The 20,323-nt window shown below is 40.9% G+C and overlaps 1 protein-coding gene across 1 annotated transcript in view; it reads right to left on the bottom strand.

The window, feature by feature from the left end:
- The window catches only part of LOC133459348 (uncharacterized), a 49,938-nt gene that overhangs the window by 23,455 nt on the left and 6,160 nt on the right, over positions 1 to 20,323 (bottom strand). Inside the window, exons 4-18 of the mRNA XM_061739237.1 lie at positions 19,984 to 20,109; positions 18,295 to 18,456; positions 17,330 to 17,459; positions 17,075 to 17,211; positions 16,836 to 16,995; positions 10,193 to 10,259; positions 9,807 to 10,054; positions 9,574 to 9,722; positions 9,249 to 9,377; positions 9,001 to 9,162; positions 8,790 to 8,913; positions 8,525 to 8,658; positions 8,271 to 8,430; positions 8,058 to 8,161; positions 7,841 to 7,947 (exon numbers count right to left, since the gene is read on the bottom strand). Of these exons, the coding sequence (XP_061595221.1) occupies positions 7,841 to 7,947; positions 8,058 to 8,161; positions 8,271 to 8,430; positions 8,525 to 8,658; positions 8,790 to 8,913; positions 9,001 to 9,162; positions 9,249 to 9,377; positions 9,574 to 9,722; positions 9,807 to 10,054; positions 10,193 to 10,259; positions 16,836 to 16,995; positions 17,075 to 17,211; positions 17,330 to 17,459; positions 18,295 to 18,456; positions 19,984 to 20,109 (2,099 nt within the window). The remainder of the gene's footprint in view (positions 1 to 7,840; positions 7,948 to 8,057; positions 8,162 to 8,270; positions 8,431 to 8,524; positions 8,659 to 8,789; positions 8,914 to 9,000; positions 9,163 to 9,248; positions 9,378 to 9,573; positions 9,723 to 9,806; positions 10,055 to 10,192; positions 10,260 to 16,835; positions 16,996 to 17,074; positions 17,212 to 17,329; positions 17,460 to 18,294; positions 18,457 to 19,983; positions 20,110 to 20,323) is intronic.

A 20,323-nucleotide genomic window follows, 5' to 3' on the forward strand; every position in this document is an offset into this window, starting at 1 on the left:
GCTTATCCGTTCCCGGGTCGCGGGGGCAGCAGCCTCAGCAGGGATGCCCAGACTTCCTTCACCCCAGACACTTCCTCCAGCTCTTCCGAGGGGAGTCCGAGGCGTTCCCAGGCCAGCCGAGAGACATAGTCTCTCCAGCGTGTTCTGGGTCTTCCCCGGGGTCTCCTCCTGGTGGGACATGCCTGGAACACCTCCCTAGGGAGGCGTCCAGGAGGATCCGGTACAGATGCCCAAGCCACCTCAGCTGACTCCTCTCAATGTGAAGGAGCAGCGGCTCGACTCCGAGCTCCTCCCGGGTGACCGAACTCCTCACCCTATCTCTAAGGGAGCGTCCAGCCACCCTGCAGAGGAAACTCATCTCGGCCGAGTGTATCCGCGATCTTGTCCTTTCGGTCACTACCCAAAGTTCATGACCATAGGTGAGGGTAGGGGCGTAGATTGACCGGTAAATCGAGAGCTTCGCCTTTCGACTCAGCTCCTTCTTCACCACGACGGTCCGGTACATCGACTGCATAACTGCGGACGCTGCACCGATCCGTCTGTCAATCTCACGCTCCATCGTCAACCCACTCGTGAACAAGATCCCGAGATACTTGAACTCCTTCACCTGAGGAAGGACTTCTCCACCCACCCTGAGAAGGCATGCCACCCTTTCCCGGTGGGGAACCAGGGCCTCGGTTTTGGAGGTGCTGATTCTCATCCCTGCCGCGTCGCACTCGTCCTCAAACCGCCCCAGCACATGCTGAAGGTCCTGGTCCGATGAAGCCAACAGGACAACATCATCTGCAAAAAGCAGAGATGAAATCCTGAGGTTCCCAAACCGGATCCCCTCCAGCCCCTAGCTGCACCTAGAAATCCTGTCCATAAAAATTATGAACAGGTCCGGTGACAAAGGGCAGCCCTGCCAGAGTCCAACATGCACCGGGAACAAGTCTGATCTACGGCCGACAAACTCCTGCTCCGATCATACAGAGACCGGACAGCCCTTAGTAGAGGGCCCCGGACTCCATACTCACTGAGCACCCCCCACAGAATGGCACGAGGGACACGGTCAAATGCCTTCTCCAGATCCACAAAGCACATGTAGACTGGTTGGGCAAATTCCCATGAGCCCTTTTTACTTTTTGGTTTACATAAAACCTTTGTTTTCCTTTTTTTTTGATTAAGGGGATGCTACTAAGGTCTCAGAAATTCATGTATATGATACATCTGTCATTATAGGGTTAAGTAGAACTACACAGATGGAGGGGGGCATCATGGATAAGACAAGTCATGAAATTAGGTGCAACTAATGTCACAACACACACAAACAAACACACCCTGTAGAATCAAATCCGTGGGTGATCCTCGGCTGATCCTTGATAAACCATTCGTAAGCTTTTTTATTGTTATGTCTTTTCTCAACACTGTGATGTTATGAGCTCTGGGCTCATGCAGGCTGAACTTAAAAAGCAACGCTTAAACAAACACGGTGTACCCACACACACACATACACTTGCACACGCATATTTATTTTTCCTCTTCAGCTTCAATTATACTCTCTTCATGATATTTAACTAAGGTCTGTAAGTCATGCGCTCTAAAATCCTTGCTCTGATTTATTGTTACAAAAATACAAGAACTATATGGAAAGACCATTTACACTTTTACACATTAATTGACAAAATAAAGGACGCTTCTAAATATATGAATGTACTGTCAAACTTGTGGGTACCGATATCCACCGAAAACTCAGTAGTTCCCATCCAAGACAAACTGGAAAAACGATTTATCAGTTACAAGTGATACAGAATTCTGGCAGCAAATCTGCAGATTCACCTTCACTAGGACTATGGACACCAGCCTCGAGCTAATACAGTAGAAGGTAATTCACAGAACCCGCCTGCCAGCCATTGGCCATAATATAAACCCTATACTCACTGCATTAAATCAAGCCAAGGAACCAGGTTTTACTGGAAAACAAGATCAACTCTGAGCATCCAACAACGATTAAGTCTCTTACAAAAGAACATAAGCTGGTGTACTACTGTGGTGAAGCCTCTGACTGAAGACTGAAGAAGCTGCTGAATCCCTGTGTTGGGATGAGGATGTCCTTGAGGTTGTCAATGCTTCTGTTGGACTCATGGAGTTTCATGAAGCATTGTCCATTACACAATCAGCTGCAGAAGCCCCAGAACAGAGCCAGCCACCTTGATCAGTTTGTTTGGTGTTTTTTTTTTTTTTCCCCCATTTTATCACCCAGTGCTCCTACCTAAGTAAGATTCCTGGGCATTGCCATCCTCTACCAACCCAGGGAGGGCCCCGCACTGAGGTCTCCTCCTTAACCTGAGGAGTGAGCAGGCCGCATCTTTTCACCAGACAGGGTGGGGTTTCTCCGGCCGGACGTAGCGCGTGGAAGGATCACGTTATTCCAGCCAGATCCTCCCCACCCCATCTGGCGCCCCGGTTGGCCAGAGGGGGCAGTGTACAGCCCAGGGGCCTCATCTATAAAGTTTGCTTGCGCAGAAAAAGCGCCTGAAAGTTGCGGAAGCCGCCATCTACGCAAAGCCTCGGATCTAAAAAGAAAAAACTAACCGAAAAATCTGCTTATCTTTACGGCAACTCGGACCCTCCCGTAAGAATTTACTTAAGACACGGGGAACTGGCGACGCAGGGTTTGAGGTGGTGAAATGAAGCCAGATTCATGTCATACTCTTAATAATGTCATCACATATCACAACATATATCAGACTTATAATAAAATAGCTCCGCTCCGAGCCCACTACTCAACGCCGAAGAGGAAAAAAGAAAGTGTTCTGATTAAAATAAGGAAAGTTGGACTATATAACAATTGCGTTCATAAGGATAAAGTTTAAAAAAAAATAAAAATTAAAGAAATAGTCCCTTCTCCCCGTGTGTGTCTGCCTGTCATGCACGGGTACGTGCGCTCATGTTGTTTACTTTTAAGCCGGAATTATGGTTCTGCGTCACACCAACGCAGAGCCTACGCCGTAGGGTCCGGCGTAGGTTGCGCGTCGCCGCGTACCCTACGCCGTAGGCTCTGCGTTGGTATAATGCGGAACCATAAAACAGCCTAGAGCAGCTCTGAGGGGAGACGGGAGGGGGAGGGGGAGCGGGGGCTGCCGGGCCGCCGGGCCGCCGTCTTGATGATTTGCTGAGCCTACCGTTAGTTTTTAAACTGTAAAAAGTGGGGGGGACAAATACATCATTTTGAAAAGTGGGGGGGACATGTCCCCCCTGCCCCCAGTGGAAATTGCGTTGTGCGATCGTGGCACTAACGGGCAGCAACGACGTGCTGCCACTCACTCGCTTTATTTTATACTATTTATATACTTTTTCTACTTTTACTGTGACCACCAAATAATGTAGTTTCACTGTCCTCTCTCCACATCATCCACAACTTCTAGATCTCAGATCTCAGCGAAATTCAGTGGCACGGTGGCTCGACACGTTCATTCATTCTGACGCATTCATCATTAACAGGCTGCAGGAAGCCACTGCGCATGCTCAGTAGGCTCATCCATATGGATTTATGGGCGTGTTGAGGGCGGGATATGGCGCAGCTTTCCAGGTGGACTGTGATTCATAAAGGGAACATTGCGTGGAAGTCTGCGTGCACGCGGTTTTATAGATCCAGATTTTTTTTTGCGCCCGCCATTTTCGGCTTTTGGGCGTACGTGCACTTTTAGTATGAATCCTACGCACTCCATTTTAAATGAGGCCCCAGGACTGTTGCATGTTTTTGTGAGGGTAGCTCACATTAGCTACCCAAGGGAACACGGGGAGAACATGCAAACTCCACACAGAAAGGCCCTTTCGCCAACCCCACCCATGGGTGTGGGCGCTGAAGTCATGGGGGAACTAACATGCACTTCAGCGCCAACAGCGTCCCCGGCGGGAATCGAACCCAGGACCTTCTTGCTATGGGACGGCTGCACTGTTTGGTGTTTTTAAGTCACTGATTCTCCAACTCATTTTCTTCAGTTAAATGAAGAAAAAAACAGAAATAATAGTTTTTGGAGCCAAGGAAGAAAGATTAAACATCAGCACTCAGCTTTATACTGGCTTCCTTTCTGTCACAGAATAACTTTAAAATCCTGCTGCTGGTTTATAAATCTCTGAATTGTCTCAGGCCAAAAAACATACAAATCTTTGATCTCCTGCTCCAATATTAACCAACCAGAACCCTCAGGTTGAGGAAGCGTTCAGCTTTTATGATCCTCACCTGTGGAACAAACTCCCAGAATGCATCAGGGCTGCTGAAACACTGAGTTGATTGAAGTCAAGGTTGAAAACCTTTTTATTTACTGCTGCATTTCAGTTATCTCCCACAATGCACTACAACCTTTATTTCTTGCATGTAATTTGTTTAATTCTTTTTAACGTATGTCTGTCTGTCTTTAATTTCTGCTTTTAAACTCTTTTACTCTTTAAAGCATTTTTTGAAATATTTTTATGTAAAGCACTTTGAATTGTCACGTACAAAATGCGCTTCACAACTTGCCAACAGATGACTGCAGATGTGATGTCACTGTCCATGACAGACTTATGGAAAATATTCAACATCTTGTTGCAAACGTTGAACCATTAAGCCTCCTCAAGAAATAAAGTGTGCTTTGTCTTTTTTTATAAACACCATCAGTGCTGCATCTCCAGTCCAGTCTGTTGTCCAGCTGAACACCCAGGTATTTATACTCCTCCACCACCTCCTCTTCTTCTCCCAAAATGGAAAAACTATCTGACCTAACCCTGGATCTCCTGAAATCCGGAATCATCTCCTTTGTCTTGTTCACATTCAAGATGAGAAGAAGCATGTGTATGATGGCATCTTGAGCTCCAACCCCACAATGATAAGCAAACTGCAGCGAGTCCTGGAAGATGCTTGTTTGCTTGTTTAGGTGGGCAAATAAAAGTCTCTTCTGGACTTTCTGAGGTTAGAAAGAGTGAGTGCCTGCAGAGGTTGCTTTATGGCCCTTTACCCCCCCCAACTGCTTCCTGGATGCCAGAAAAATGGCAGCTCACTGCTCCTAGGGTACCTAGTGATGGGTTAAAAGCTGGCGACTAATTTCCCCAAGGGGATTAATAAAAGTATTCTTAAAAAAATAAACAAATAAAATAAAAAAAGGTTTTTGTCCTAAAACAGGGGTATGTAATTCTGGTCCTCAAAGGCTGCTCTCCTGCATGTCATTGATGCTTCTCTGCTTCAACATACCTCTTTGAGGCCATGGATATGGACACCGTCTTTAAGGTTAAAGGTTCATAAAAGGCTTTTTTTTCTGTGCAATAAAATCTTTTTTTTGAATGCAGCTTTGTCGCTCTGCTTGACAAAGGTTTCCCAATGTAATATGTTGTCCATGTGCTTATATCACCACTTGATGAATGATGTTTCTAGTGTAGTGTCGTATCAGCGATCAGAGAGTGCTCATGTCCGGTGTAGGCTTGCGACTTTGCCCTTTCAGCACTGAGGCTTCTTGAATCTCCATCAGACTGTTATGCACTGGAGAAGGAGAAATACTACACAAATATATGAATCACCTCCAGTCCTTCAGAGGAAGACTGTTGCTAAACATTTCAATGATTTTGTCCTATATTGGTGACAAAGTGGAAGTCCTTCTCTCATCTTTGCTGACTCAGCCTTCAGTGCATGCTGCTTCAAATCATATTTACAACAACTACATGTACCTGTTCACATTAAATGTTTGATATCTCTTTATAATCTTTTTCTTTTACCTCCTTGCCAGCACAAAGTGTTTTTTTATTGTACTGTAGTTCTGGAATTTGAAAAAGAAAAATGTAAAAATGAGATGGAGAGAAAAAAATCACTTTGCTGTACATTGCGAAGGCAGAGTGGAATACAATGTTTTACCATCATCTTGTAAAGTACAATAAAATCAGTTACCCCACCTAGTGGTGTTTAACGGTACATTGCACTTTGGTTCAGCTGGGGGACAGGTTGTTTCAGAGCAACGCTGCATCAGTTTCTCAAGGTGACGAGACGACTGAGATATGTCCAATCACAACTGTCATCATCACATCTCGGAGTCCTGAGGGGATCAGTTTCTTCATGAGATTGTCTGGCTGAATGGTATTTAAGGCAGAGCTGCTATCGAGTATCCAAACATACAGTACTGTATGTCTCTCTGTGTTTTAGGAGCTCTAGTACCTCGTGGAGCATAGGCTTCTTCTTTTACTGGGTGTTGTTCTTGTAGAGTTCCAAAAACAAAAATGATGATGCAGTCGCAGAGAAGGTGATATATATATATATATATATATATATATATATATATATATATATATATATATATATATATGTATATATATATATATATATATATATATATATGTATATATATATATATATATATATATATATATATATGTATATATATATATATATATATATATATATATATATATATATATATATATATATATATATGTATATATATATACTTATATATATATATATACAGAGCCGCCTGGGAGATTTGTGAGGCCCTGTGCGAAATGGTAGGGGGGCCCTCGCGCGTGAGCGTAGCGAGCGTGAGCGAAATTTTTGGGTTTTTCGGGTCGGATCAGGTGTCTATATGCGCAATTTTAACTCTCCAATTAGCAAAATACTGGATACCTTCCCCTGCCTCATCATCATCTCGTCTTGCCTCGACGCGGGGCCCCACGGCTGCTTAAGACCCGGTCGGATCGGTGATTTTTGTAACAAATTTATCAAACGAGCCTTTCAGAGAGGCAATAAACTCTTCCATTTTCTTTAGTTTTTTTATTTTTTCATCCCCTGATGGAAATTTCCTGAATCTGTCTCGTTCTCTCGACATTGTGTGACAGTTTGTTCCACACTCCACCCGTCTGGATCAGAGCAGCTTGTGTCTGCGCTTGGTCTGATCAGTTGGATTGAACAACAGACACGCGCATCATTGCACATATATTTATTGATATGCACAGACTAGTACACATTTAGGTCTGTAATGGAACGTGACTGTTGATATTTATAAGGGAAAAAACGAAAAAAAAAAAAAAAAAAACGGCCCATAGCGCGAGGCCCCTGGGGCGCGAGGCCCCGCACGGTCGCACGGTTCGCACACGGTACACCCCTTGCGGCGGCCCTGTATATATATATATATATATATATATATAAGTGTGTATATAAGTGTGTATATGTATACATATATTGCAAATGTATTATAGTGTGGATCAGAGCTGGGAAAGAGTCTGGTTTTAATAAAAAGTACTAGACTCTACTAGGCGCTTTGTGTTAATTGGAGTGAGAGCAACAGGATGCAGATACAGCTGGGGCAGGGAAACATGCCAGGCCCCCAGGGCTCTCAAGAAAATCCAAGACAAACCACTGCCCATTTGATTTTTCTAGTAACAAAAAATAAATAAATAAAAAACAGTGAACGGTGTCTTTCATGATGCCAGTCACCTTTTATTTCTTTTGATTCACACACACATCATTTGCTGAATCACAGTCTGTTTACAATAACTTAAGCAATGTTAAGTCATTTTTTCTTTCCCTTCAATTTAAGCATAATAAAATAAATAATTGAAAAACAAGCAAGAATATTTAAACTGTTAATATTACATAAATAAAATACATACAAAATTAAATTAGAAATTCATTTCAAATAGCAGTGCCTGACGTCACAAATATTTTACTCTCAGAAAGTACTTCAAAACAAAAAGGGACATATATCCAGTATATGCCTATAATCTGAAACAAAATAATATGATTGGTTATACGTGTTGCTACAAAACTGTGGGCTCTTTTAACTTTGCCTTCAATGCACAACAGTTAGCTACACAAACGCGTCCGTTGTTTGGTCTAATAATTGTTGCAGGGCAGGAAGTAGGTGTTTCTCAGCACACGGAACAACCTCCCAGTCCTCAGACTGTACTCAAACATGTATGGTCCGCTGTAAAGGTAAGCAAAACCTGCAGAACAGAGATGCTGCGTGTTAGTTCTACGCAAAGCCTTAAATCAGGCACAGTAAAACCCATGATTGTGTAATTTTAGTAGTTTTGAAGGCTTGACCGCTACTCACCTCTGTACTGCAATGCTGCTGTCACTTTGCTGGTCATGCCAGGGAAGGTCTCATCCACTGCTTTAGGGGCTTTCTTATCCATAGTCTTCTTGGTCTCATCATAACTGCAGACAAAGTCAATAATTAGACCAGCTTTTGCACACGTCAGACTCTATGTCAAAGTCGTACAACAATCCGCCTCCTGAATTCCTTTTATATCTCATTAGGACATACCTGTAGTAATGACGATCCACAAAGAAGAACGTCTTGCCAGTTTTGGAATCATAGAGGGCTCCCTGCAACCTTTTGACACTTTTGGGCAGACCAAAGCTGGAAATTGATTTGGGATAGCCTTTCACGAGGTCATAGCCTCTGAATGCCCAGACTTGACGGCCTGTTGAGAAAGGAAGAACATACTTTGTAGGGGATCTCTCAAGGTAAAATATGAATATTATGTCATTACATGGATACAGAAAACACACACACACCTTTAAACATGAAGACCTGGTCTGATTGTGGGTTTTCATAAGCAGCATCAATGTCAGTTGGAGCTTCAGGCCAGAAGTTTTGAATGAGAGATTGTTGAGGTCTATTGCTCTGGGGGTAGCTACGCCAGAAGAATCTGAGAATAAGCACACACAAAAGATTTCAAATAAAGAGCCATGTGTTATCAGGGGGAAAATAAATTCCCCATGGACTTCTGAATAATAAAGCTCTGCATTTAGACACTTGAAATGTCAGCTTCTATGGTACCTGTCCTTGAAGAAGAACAACTCTCCGCGCAGGCTGGCAACGGCATCCAAGACCATGGTTGAATCACACGCATCGGGAGTGGAGGGGGCTGTAGGTCCAGGCTCAACCGTATCCTCGTTTGGTCCTAGAAGTTAAAAGAAGAAAAAGTAAGTAAGTAAGCCAAGTAAGCCTACTGTTTATGCACATTGGGCATGACGATCCAGATACTAACCATAGAGGGACTGGATGCCGTTGACATCGTCCTTGGGAAGAACATAGGTCTCGGGGTTTCTGTATGAGTACAGAGGGTACATGAGGGCACCAGGGTCATCGGAGTGAGACAAGCCCAGAGAGTGGCCGAACTCATGGGCAGCGACCATGAAGAGGACGTAGCCTGAAGCAGAAGACACAGAATGATGGGTAAGTGATCGCTCTCTGAGGGCAGTCTGACTGTGGGAAAACTTTTTTTTTCTAAATCACCTGTGTTTGAGCGGAAAGTAAAGGTCTCATCATCATCGAAATGAGCATCTCCACCAATCCCAGGTGATGGGGCGAAGGCGTGGGCAAGAGTGCCGTCAGGGCCATCAAAGGGGTAAAAATCCCCGTGTTCTGTTAGAAAAACAGATTCATGTTACGTTCTGTGAAAGTTTTGATTAAATGAATCCCCAACAAACTCAAATGAGGACTACTTTAACCAAATATCATTCACTGCTGTTACACATAAACCTCATTCTCTGTGGATAAGTATAACTAAACATGCAGGGGGAACAGATGTGAGTTTTGTTTTTTTCTTTTAGCAACTCACCCCGACGACCAAAGGAGACCATGATGTCAGCCGTGCCGCTGTAGATTCTCGTAAATCTCAGAGGAGTGACCCTGGCCCAAACCTGCAGGGCTTTGTCGATGGAGTCGTCCACCTCAGCCTGGGACATGTCAGGGGTGTAGTTCTCTATCCTGTAGAGCAGAAAAATAGCATCCATATATAAACTCCCGACAGTGCCAAGTTATTCTTGCTCATTGTCTCTCCAGATAACTCACCTGTATGTGAGGCTGTTCTTCTGCCATTTGAGATTGTTTCCGAAAATTGAATAATCAGCGACTTTTTCATCTGGAACGCCACATCGAGGTTTCTTCATCATGGCCAGGGTGCCAGCATCCAGAGTTCCAGTAATCTGGAGGCCAAAGAACCTCTGCATCTCAATCAGCTTCTCCCTTCTGGGGCTCCAGGCGCGTCTGAAAGCTGGACCGGTTTCCTCCGTGAGGTTGTAAAACTTTTTCAGGTAGTTCTGGTGAAAATAACATATAGTAATAACAGTTAAATACTTAACGTGTCATGAACTGAAGTGTCTATGAAGTAAATGAGAAGATTTTATCTTCCCAACACTGTGGACATATGTATGAGAATAAAAATCAAGCGCACATACCTCTGCAAATCTTTCATCTTCCGCAGAATCCTGCGCTAAGGGCATGCAGTAAACTGCAGCCGCCAGGCTCAGCAGAATGCTCGTGGTGAATGTCTTCATGTTTTCTCGTTGAACACAACTTGTGTCTCAGTGCTGGAGGCAGCTGCTATAAATACTGGGTTCTGGGTGTGTTGAGAAACTACCTGCTTGAGTCAGTGACTCAAGCAACGATCCTTTTATGGTCAAGAGAGGAAGTTGGACATTGATTGCTCACCCACCAAAAAAGTTTCCCAAAATAAGATATTGTAACTGCGATGACATGACACCTTTAGGGCTATTACATGCAGGATGGAAAAGTTTCTTTTTTTTTTTTTTAAATAAATAAAATAAATAAAAGAATCTGAAATTTGTGAAAGCAAGTAAAACTAAATTCTTTTTTGTTCTATCTATCTATGTTTTTATAGTTGAACTTGTTACATCTCCTGAAGGTGATTATGAGACAAATTTATAAACACATGATTGTTTACATTTTGACAACCTGACCTGACAAAAAAATTAATAAGCAAAAATACAAATCGGTCCATATGTGTTGGAGTGAGTGCGGGTCTCTTAAACCAAAATAATTGGTTCTTTTTAAATAAAATGCCCAGTAGAGTATCTCTTTACCGCAACACAGCATGTATCTACTTTGCCAGTCTACTTAAGGCCTGTACGTGCATGGCGCTCAGTTTGAAAACAAAAGATCTGCCACTCAAAGGAGGACTTTGACTCCGGGATCAGTCATCGAAGGGCGCTGTACTGTATGTCTGCAGATCTCCTTTACTGGAACACACTAATGATTTAGTCTGCATCATCGCCTCCTCTGTGATGCTGATTAATTTCGATACAACTTTAAATCCATTGGCGTTTTAATCTTTTACAAATCATTTCTCATTTGACTGAAAAGTTGTGACTCAGCTGCAGGTGTGTATGTTTTCCATGTTTGCGTCTGTATTATCCCGTTGCCACTTTGTTTAATGTTGTGAGTGGAAAACTACATTTTTGTCATTGTTGCTCAACACTGGACACCAAGAGGAACAGTAATGACTTTTTTGAGTAATGTTAGATTACTGGTTAATTGATCAACAACAGTGAACGGACACTGTTGCATAAAATTAAAGTGTAAGAATGACAAAAGAAAAGGGATGAAAAAATCAAGTTTTTATTCAAAGAAAATAAAAATACAAACTGTTTGGTCCTCATCAAAGGCTAACAGATCACAGTGAGGGAAAGACTGGAGCACAAGCTGCATTTTTAATTTGACCATCAACTGTAGAAACAGATACCATGTCACATATTGCATTTTTCAAAAGCGTGATGCTTAGGAGCTACATTAAACACTATCATAATATACATTGTTTGATACAAGGTGCAGACATCACTATTACATCAAACAAAAAAACCCCTGAGCAACACTTTAAACCACTTCCATGCATTATTCACCGGTTCCCAGTTTTGTTGCTGTAACTGTCCACAGTCCAGTCCAGTCCAGTCCAGTGGACAGTGTGTGTGTCGTCACAATCACAGAACTGTGATCATCCGTCATCCATCTTGATTTAAATCTTTCAGCTACATCCTCGGTCTCACAGTGTCATTATTCTCCTCCATTTTGCATTCCAGCAGGTCGTTGGCTTCGCTGACAGAAACAGCTTTCCTCAGGTCAACATCATATTTGTAAAGGAGGTTTCCTTTGAAGAGGTGGACAAATCCTGTGGAGAATTAAGATTTGATATTAAGGATAAAGTGTAAGATTTTTAGGGTTAGGGTTAGAAAAAAATGCATCACATTGATACGTAAGTGACTAAAATCAATTACATTAAAAGCTATTTTCTTGTTTGTAGCAGCCATGCTTTTAGAATGTTAGAAAGTAAAGCATTAAAAAATACATGAAAAAGGACTCATGGTTTATTTTACATGGACATTAAAAAATAACATGGACAGATTTGTTAGTACCTTTACAAATAGTCTGAAAAATGATGCTATAATAATGTAACCCTAACTTGACCAGAACACTTGTGGTTGGTAGATGAGTAAGCAACCGAAACATCCCAAGGTCAAGGTACCTGGATGTCTGATCACACTATCCGTTGAGTTTGAGTAACAACACGCTAAAAGAAAAGAAACCCAGAAGAACTCCACTTTTAGAAGAAAAACATAAAAAGCCAGACTTGAGTTAAAATCTTAATTTATAAATCTGGGAGAATGTTCTCTAGACTGATGGAACAAAGCTGGAGCATTTTGGTGAGCTACATCAGCTCTAAGTTTGCAGATTAAGAAAATAAAAGCGTTATAAGGAAAGAACAGCGTAAAGAAACACAGAGGAGGCTTGGTTATGTTTTGGAGCTACTTTGCTGCATCTAGTTTGTGGGTTTGAAGGACAAGATGAAGAGTCAAGGTTATCACAGCATCTTGGGATGAAACATTGTTCAGTGTCCTGAAACTCGAGCCTTAGGCAGCAGACGAGAGTCCTCCAACAGCATGATGACCCAGAACGCACAGCTACAGCTACAGCTACAGGTACAGGTACAGCAAGAGCTACAGCTACAGCTACAGGTACAGCTAGAGCTAGAGCTAGAGCTACAGCTACAGCTACAGGTACAGCTACAGGTGCAGCTACAGCTACAGGTACAGCTACAGGTACAGGTACAGCTACAGCTACAGCTACAGCTACAGGCTGGTAACAAACATTTGACCTTTTTAAATTGCTTTGATCTGAAAACGATGATGACCATCGATGGAAAAATGTGAAAAATGTAGATTTAAAAATGTACCCTTTAAACCTGAGACAGATGGAGCTGTGTTCTCAGGAAGTAAGAACAAAATACATGTCGAGAGGAGCAGAAGTCTCTTTGATAGCTATGATATTGATTGGCAGCAGTAACTTCTGCTTAAAGTTATCAAATTAATAAATAACTCACTGGTTCCATCATTTACGTCTTTGTTGTTATTTGCTTCATTATGCAAAATATCCCATTGATTCGACAAACAAAGAACAAAGACTGACTTGTGTTAAGTGTGGAGTAAACAATGATGAATGTCAAAAACTTTGATCAGTTTCAAGATATATCATAGATTATTGCTTCTCTTTCTCAGGGAGATGGTGCCAACAAATTAGTCATTGTCTTTGAATGAGTCAGATAGACAGAGGTTAACACAGATTTAATTTTTTAAAATAGATTGTTCACTATGATTAACATGAAGTCATAACATACTGGTGGCAAGGATGGCTCATGATATTCTCCAGAAAAACTGCGGGGGAAGCGTGGTTGCATACACTGTACAGATACAGTGTGGCTAAGGCCCAAAACATAAGGGACATCCATCATCCCAGCCATAGCCTGTTCCAGCCATAGCCTGTTCCAGCCATAGCCTGATCCAGCCACTTCCACACCAACGGCCGGGCAAACGGTACCGGTGCATAAAGAGCAGCACCACCAGATTCCTGAACAGTTTCTATCTGTCAGCAAATAGACAAGACCTAGTTCTGGTGACAGACTGAACTGAACGTGTCTCTTGTTAATAGAGATTCTTATATTATACACATAGGTCCAAGCCTATTTATTTATTTTTCTATTTCTATTTCTTATTTTTTATTTCACATACTGTATCATGTAGATTATTCATGCACTATGCACTTTGTTTTTTGTCTCTCTATCTTTTTAACTGCAATGATGAGCCTGCGCAACAAAGATTTTCACCCATGTTACTTGTAATATGATGTGACAATAAAGATTGATTCTTCTGATTCTGAGTCAGTTGCATGTTTGTGAAAGCCTTTCAAGTCCATCCTGTTGCTGAATGTTTACCAGTTTCCCTCATAATGTGGCAAGAAATTGTTTCTTGCTACATTTAGAGTGGATTCTTCCATTTAAATGTATTCTTTCATTTAGGTATATTTTTTGTTTATTTGATTTATTTGCTTCCCCATAAATAAACAGAGGAGTGATGTAATGACATGTACCCTCATAGAAGACAGCTGCATCTATGGGAGCTGGAATTCCTGGCCACTGCTGGCTGATCAGCATCGGGGGTCCCATCGTATTCAGATGCTCATTGTACCTAGACATGGGAGAAATTTAAACATAGGAGATCTTTATCACTGTTTTCCTGTTACAGAGGCTCCCGCTGTAGGCTTATGGGGAAGATGATTAATGAGGTTGACCCACCTCTCAGATGGGAAACAGCTAACTTAATTGTGCAATCCATTCTGCTGAATTCACACGGGGAACTTTTTAGACTCAATTGCATTAAAATCTTTAAAAAAAGGAAGTAATCTAGTCTGGTTGTCTGTATTAACAATAGTATACAGTAGTTAGTCATCCTGCAAATCTATATTATGAGAAAATTACCATTAAAATTACATATAATATTCATTTAAATCAATGCCTCATTATATAAATGCAATGGTGACTTTACACATCTGAGATGGGCTGACATGATATGGTTGCCTGGGCCACATCACTGTGTGTGTTTACAAATTCAGCAAACATTTCAGAATTAGCTAAATGACAACAGCATAGTTGGTGAAGACATTCATGGTTTCAATGAATCGATCGGGCCTTTGCAGGTGTTAATGTAGGTCTTCTCATGGTACAAAACCAAATCCGACATAGCAGGGAAGATATGGAAAGTTTATTTTATGTTTTCTTATCACCTTCATTACATTTTTTCTATTCTACAGCTTTTTTGTTGTTACTTTTTGTTCTTCTTTTGCATATCTGGCATTTAGACTTGATGCTGATAACAGTGTAGATGGTCCTTCCCCAATTTAACCAGGAGCTCACTCTTTGTTTTATTTATTTTTTTGTTGTTGGTCCATATTCATTCATTGTCAGAAAGCTTTATTATGATTATGATTATTATTATGATTATTAATAATCATAATAATAATCAAAATAATCGAAATAATTAATTCATTTTTGTTGTGGGGCTGAATATAGCCATCATTAGAAGATGAACCCAGTGGATCTTCACAGATGACAACATTCTCACAAAACAGCAGAATCCACAGTTTGGCCCATACATGATCTGCTAGGCCATGCCATCTCATACATAATGCAACACTAATATCCGATTTTTGAGGAGTAACAGGTGTATGTGTGTGTGTTCTATGAAGACCATTTTCAGGTGGAAAGGAAAAATGAAATGTTGCATAGAGAAGAAAAGGATGGTCGGGGGAACAAAATAAAGTTGTAAGTATCTTATTGTTGTCGTTATGGCTGCAGACATTGTATGTTGCAGACTGACGTCATGACACTGGACTCCATGTCAACTGGAGGCCAGAGCCTCATACCTTCCCTTATACACTACACCTTATATAACAACCCTGCCATAAAGCCCACTAAATATTCTTTTTGACTACTGCTTATAGTTCCAGATATCTGCAGTGAATCCAATATAACCCCCTTTTCCACCTCTGTGGTTACAAATGGGAGTCAGTGCAAATTTGCTGCAAATTTGCATGCATTTTGACCAGCCCTGTTTGGTCCATGCCTCTAGTCATTAAAGGAGCAATGTGTAAGATTGTAGGTTACCTAGGAACATCAACAGAATGAGAAGAAATTAGTGCCGTCATGCCACAAAAATGATGACTTTGTATTTGGCTGCAGCGGTATCTTCTGAGTTAGCATGCTAAATAAACTCCAGGCTACCCAGTCTCGCAGTACCGGTTTCTGCCAGTATGCCAGTAGTGAGCAAGACAGCAGTACAATACGTTGACACGGAGAAGTCGCACAGTTTGTGGCGTACTTGAACGTGTCAGTCATGTAGGTCAACAAGTCAACTTGTTGGGATAGGTAAACAGAAACAAAGATGGGTAGCGTCCTCGGGAAGAGAACTTTGCCGCCACCACAACCACCTGGTTCAAGGCGAGGCGAACGCGAGTTTATTTGTACAGCACACTTCACCAACAGGCCAACTCAAGGTGCTTTACATCAAAAAATGAAAAGTAAAGAGGAAAAGAAAAAGGGCAGGACCAGAGGGAATAGAAATGGTTGGGATGTTATTGACAAAATGTTTCCACTTTTTCTTTTATATTTTAAAATGTTATATTGTGTGCGCATATTTATTGTTCTTTGTTTTTATTAACAACTGTCTGTATATATATATACAGGGTTAGTGCCGAGTTTGGCAAAATGTGTGTATGTATATATATATATATATATATATATATATATATATATATATATATATATATATATATATAGGCAGATTCATGTGTATATGTGTATATGTGCGTGTGTGTTTTGGGTTTCATTTTGATCCGGTTTTATTTTGAAGGCCTATATCCTTGTGTGACGTACTGTACCTGACTTTCATTTTACTCTGATTGCTTGCAACTGTGTCTCATCAGCTCCTTGTGTCTATTTAGTCTCGTCCTTCATTTCCTCTCTGCTGCTCAGTACTATTTAATTCATCCTGTTGTTCTCTGCGTGCATGCATTTTTGCATATTACATATAAATCTAAAGTTTGAGCATCTAATCCCGTTTGAAGCTTTCAGTGAATGCTTACACATTGTAAGATGTCTTAGACGACAAGCTCAACATTCCTTGTCCTACTGATTGCTCCAAGGTAAAAGCCAGAAGAGAATGAAGACAAATCTAGGCCAAACTCAAACTGTCGTACCTCCAACACTCCTGGCCAGTGAAAAACATTGTATAGTGTTCTTTTCTGGAATGTAGAGCAGCATCCACAGATTTTATTCGAGAGGGGAAGCCAAAGTCTGAGATGTTCCTAGGAAAACCTTCAAAAAGTTTGTCGTGCCTCAGCTTCCAGTACTGATTACCTGAAACAAAAACACAAATGTCATCAGATTTATGTCATACCCACTTCTTCTTCTAGGCATCGCAGGGGGATTCCATTACCTTTGAAAAACGAAACAGTGTTGTCTTCCATGTTCTCATATGCAGCATGTATATGGGATGGTACAGTGTCTGGCCACAGGCTGCTGATCGTGGCGATGCGTACCTCACTGAAGTTGGGATGTTTGCGCCACATAAATCTGGAAATGCAGAGAGCATATCGGAGAAACCCTTTCAATGCCTCCATCAACACTGATCGAGGAGAGAACCCTTGTGTGAGTCTTTTGTTAAGGAGATAAAGCAGCAGAAGTGACGTACTTGTCTTTGAAGAACACCACTTCTTGTTGTAATTTTGTGACTGCATCAAAGGACAGATCGCGATCACATCTGTCAGGGGTTCTTGGAGGAGGTTTTTTTAAGAGTACTGAGCTAAATTTGGGATTGATACCTGCAAAAAAACAAAAATAAATCATTTGTTCAAGACAGTTTTCAAGCAGACTTAATTTCAATTCTGATACTTAATTATTCAATGGATAATACCTGTCGAGTGCAGGTAAGGAGTTTCTCCTTTGTAAGTAAATGTCAAGTCCTTACATGAAATGTAAAATATTGGTATCACCCAATGATAAACAATGATATATATATATATATATATATATATATATATATATATATATATATATATATATATATATATATATATATATATATATATATATATATATACAGTACTGTATATATATATTCAAAACTGAGATTATGTGTTTGTTTTTTTTGTGATACACTGTTTATTTTGATGCTACTGCCTCCAAATGTCTCTCTTATTAATGCTTTACTTTAACCAGATATTCACACTAAATTTTAAAAGTCTTGACATTTTGTATTTGATAATAGACAATTGATGCATCTAAGACAACTGAAGACATATTTTAACCATGTTGACATTTAGATGATGAAATCCCCTAAATTTTGTAACTTGATATTATGAAACATTTAGTTGTGTTTTTTTTTCTTAAATCATTTTTTTCTTCCTGAGAAAAACCTGTTGATCATCTTTCCTTAAGAGAGCTGACATAAGATTTATTTATTCATTTATTTTTAAATTGCGCAACTATTTTTGGGAAAGATACATTATTTAGATTTACAGTAGTTTTTTACCTGTTGTAATAATATAATACAAAAATAACTGTAAATAAATATTGTTATTTCAAGTTATTTGCAGATATTACATTATGTCTAAATGTTTCCCAAAAACGAAGTTCTGCTTTTGAACCGTTGCTTACCGTAAACACGTTGGATGTCTTTGACATCATGAAAGGACAGCAGTCCCTCATCACCGGGGTTGAAGTTGTACGCTGGGAACATGAGGGCCCCTGGGTCAGAGGTGTGGAACAGACCAAGTGCATGACCAAATTCATGCGCTGCCACAGCAAGCAGGTTGATGCCTTAACAATGAAGACGTGTCAGATATGGGCATTAGCAACACTACTGGGTTTTAAAGCAGTTAACACTAGTAATTTGGTCATTTGGGAAATCAATGAAACTGGTCTAATTTGGACACGTTATCATGTTAAGGGAGGAAGACAATCAGCAGTCACACGCCTCAGAACAGGGAAGTTGTGCTTCTCCAAAACAGTTTACAATTGCAACATTACCACATTACGGCAATGCTGCGAACCTCAACTTAGGATAGTGCAGGCAGACCGTGGAAAAACTACTCTGAGGGGCTTCTCAACCTGGCTCATTTGCTTTCTGTCACTAAGGCAGAAGCCCAAGAGACCTGTAACTGCAAGGCCTACTGGTGGACGAGATTTGCCTTGAGATACTTTAAGCACAGGATGCTGTTGGGCTGTCTTGGCTGACACACATTTGCACAATCACAGTGAAGTTGGGACCAGTGCCTTTGGATCGGTACAACTGCACCCACACAGGTGCCTGTTGGCAGGTGTTTCAGGACTAACAGGCACTAGGCCTTTTGGGCCCTTTGACTCCTGTCCAACAACAATGTCAGCTTGGCTTGGCCCACTCTAACTTAAGAATGAGATGCTACAGTACCTCAAATGAATGCAGGTGAGCAATATGAGAGGAGCTGGAAATGTGGACATTTTTAAACGTAGACTAAAAACTCATCTCTTTGGTCTGGCTTTTATGTAGCATCACATTTTATAGTTTTAGTTTTATTCCGTTTAAAATGTTTTAAAGGTATCTGTTTTATTTATTTATCTATCTCTTATAATGTTTTTATTATTTTTATTGTTATGGACTGATTATTTTTTTTTTATCCTTAATCCTTGAACCTTTATCTTTTTATAAATTTTATATATTTTATATTGTATGTCAGCATTGGTCTCCCAGTTTTTATCTTTTTGGTCTCCCAGTTTTTATTTGTTTATTATGCTTATTTTTCAATCAAAATGTCAAAGCACCTTGTATTTCATGTACCTGGACGAAAGGTGCTATATAAATAAAATTTGATTGATTGATATGCAGGCTGGTGCAGAGACCTACTGTAGTGAGGAGAGAGCTGGGCTGAGAGAAAATAGCTGTTGATCCACAAGTTCATTAATGTTCCAACCTGGAAACCCTGCTCACAAACTGGTGACCCAAATCATGAGAATGTGAATCCAAGCAGATGAGCTTCCAGGGGATGGTGGCTATGCTCGCCTTGATGGAGCGTGGAGCTCAGGATTGAGAAATAAAACAACGTCCTTCCCCAGCTAAGTTCCTTTTGGCCATGCGGCCATGATGCCTTCTGAACACCTCCCAGGGAAGCTGTTTCAGACGTCTCCCACAGGGAGGAGACTTTGAGGCAGGGCTGCTACCATGTTACTGTTCCTAAGAGAACACATGCCAACATATTCTGCCTGTTTTTTTCTTTTCTTTTCTTTTGCTTTGTTTTTTTAAGCAAATGCCAGTGTGCACATTATATGTAAAACCTATTCTGCTATTTTTCTTTATCTTATCTTAAGTACCAGTAGAGTTAAATGTCCACTCTTCATCAGCATCAAAGTGCACATCTCCACCAATGCCAGACCCGGGCAGAAAGGCGTGGGCCAGGATTCCTCCTTTGTTGTCAAAAGGTGAGGCATCCTGGTGATCTGCAACAGATGATGAGTATTAGTACCGTACATCAAAAATGTGAGCACACATTACATAAAGCTGTATGACAGTGCCCAAATTACCACGATCAAACTTGACTAAAGTTATTTTATATATGATATCAGTCTTATCAGAAAAAAATGTAATAGTTATGTTTGTCCACATATGCAAATCAAAGGACTGTTACAATGCTGGACTAAAAAATGTGAACTG

Source organism: Cololabis saira, chromosome 14, assembly GCF_033807715.1.
Source record: "Cololabis saira isolate AMF1-May2022 chromosome 14, fColSai1.1, whole genome shotgun sequence".
Lineage (NCBI taxonomy): Eukaryota > Metazoa > Chordata > Actinopteri > Beloniformes > Belonidae > Cololabis > Cololabis saira.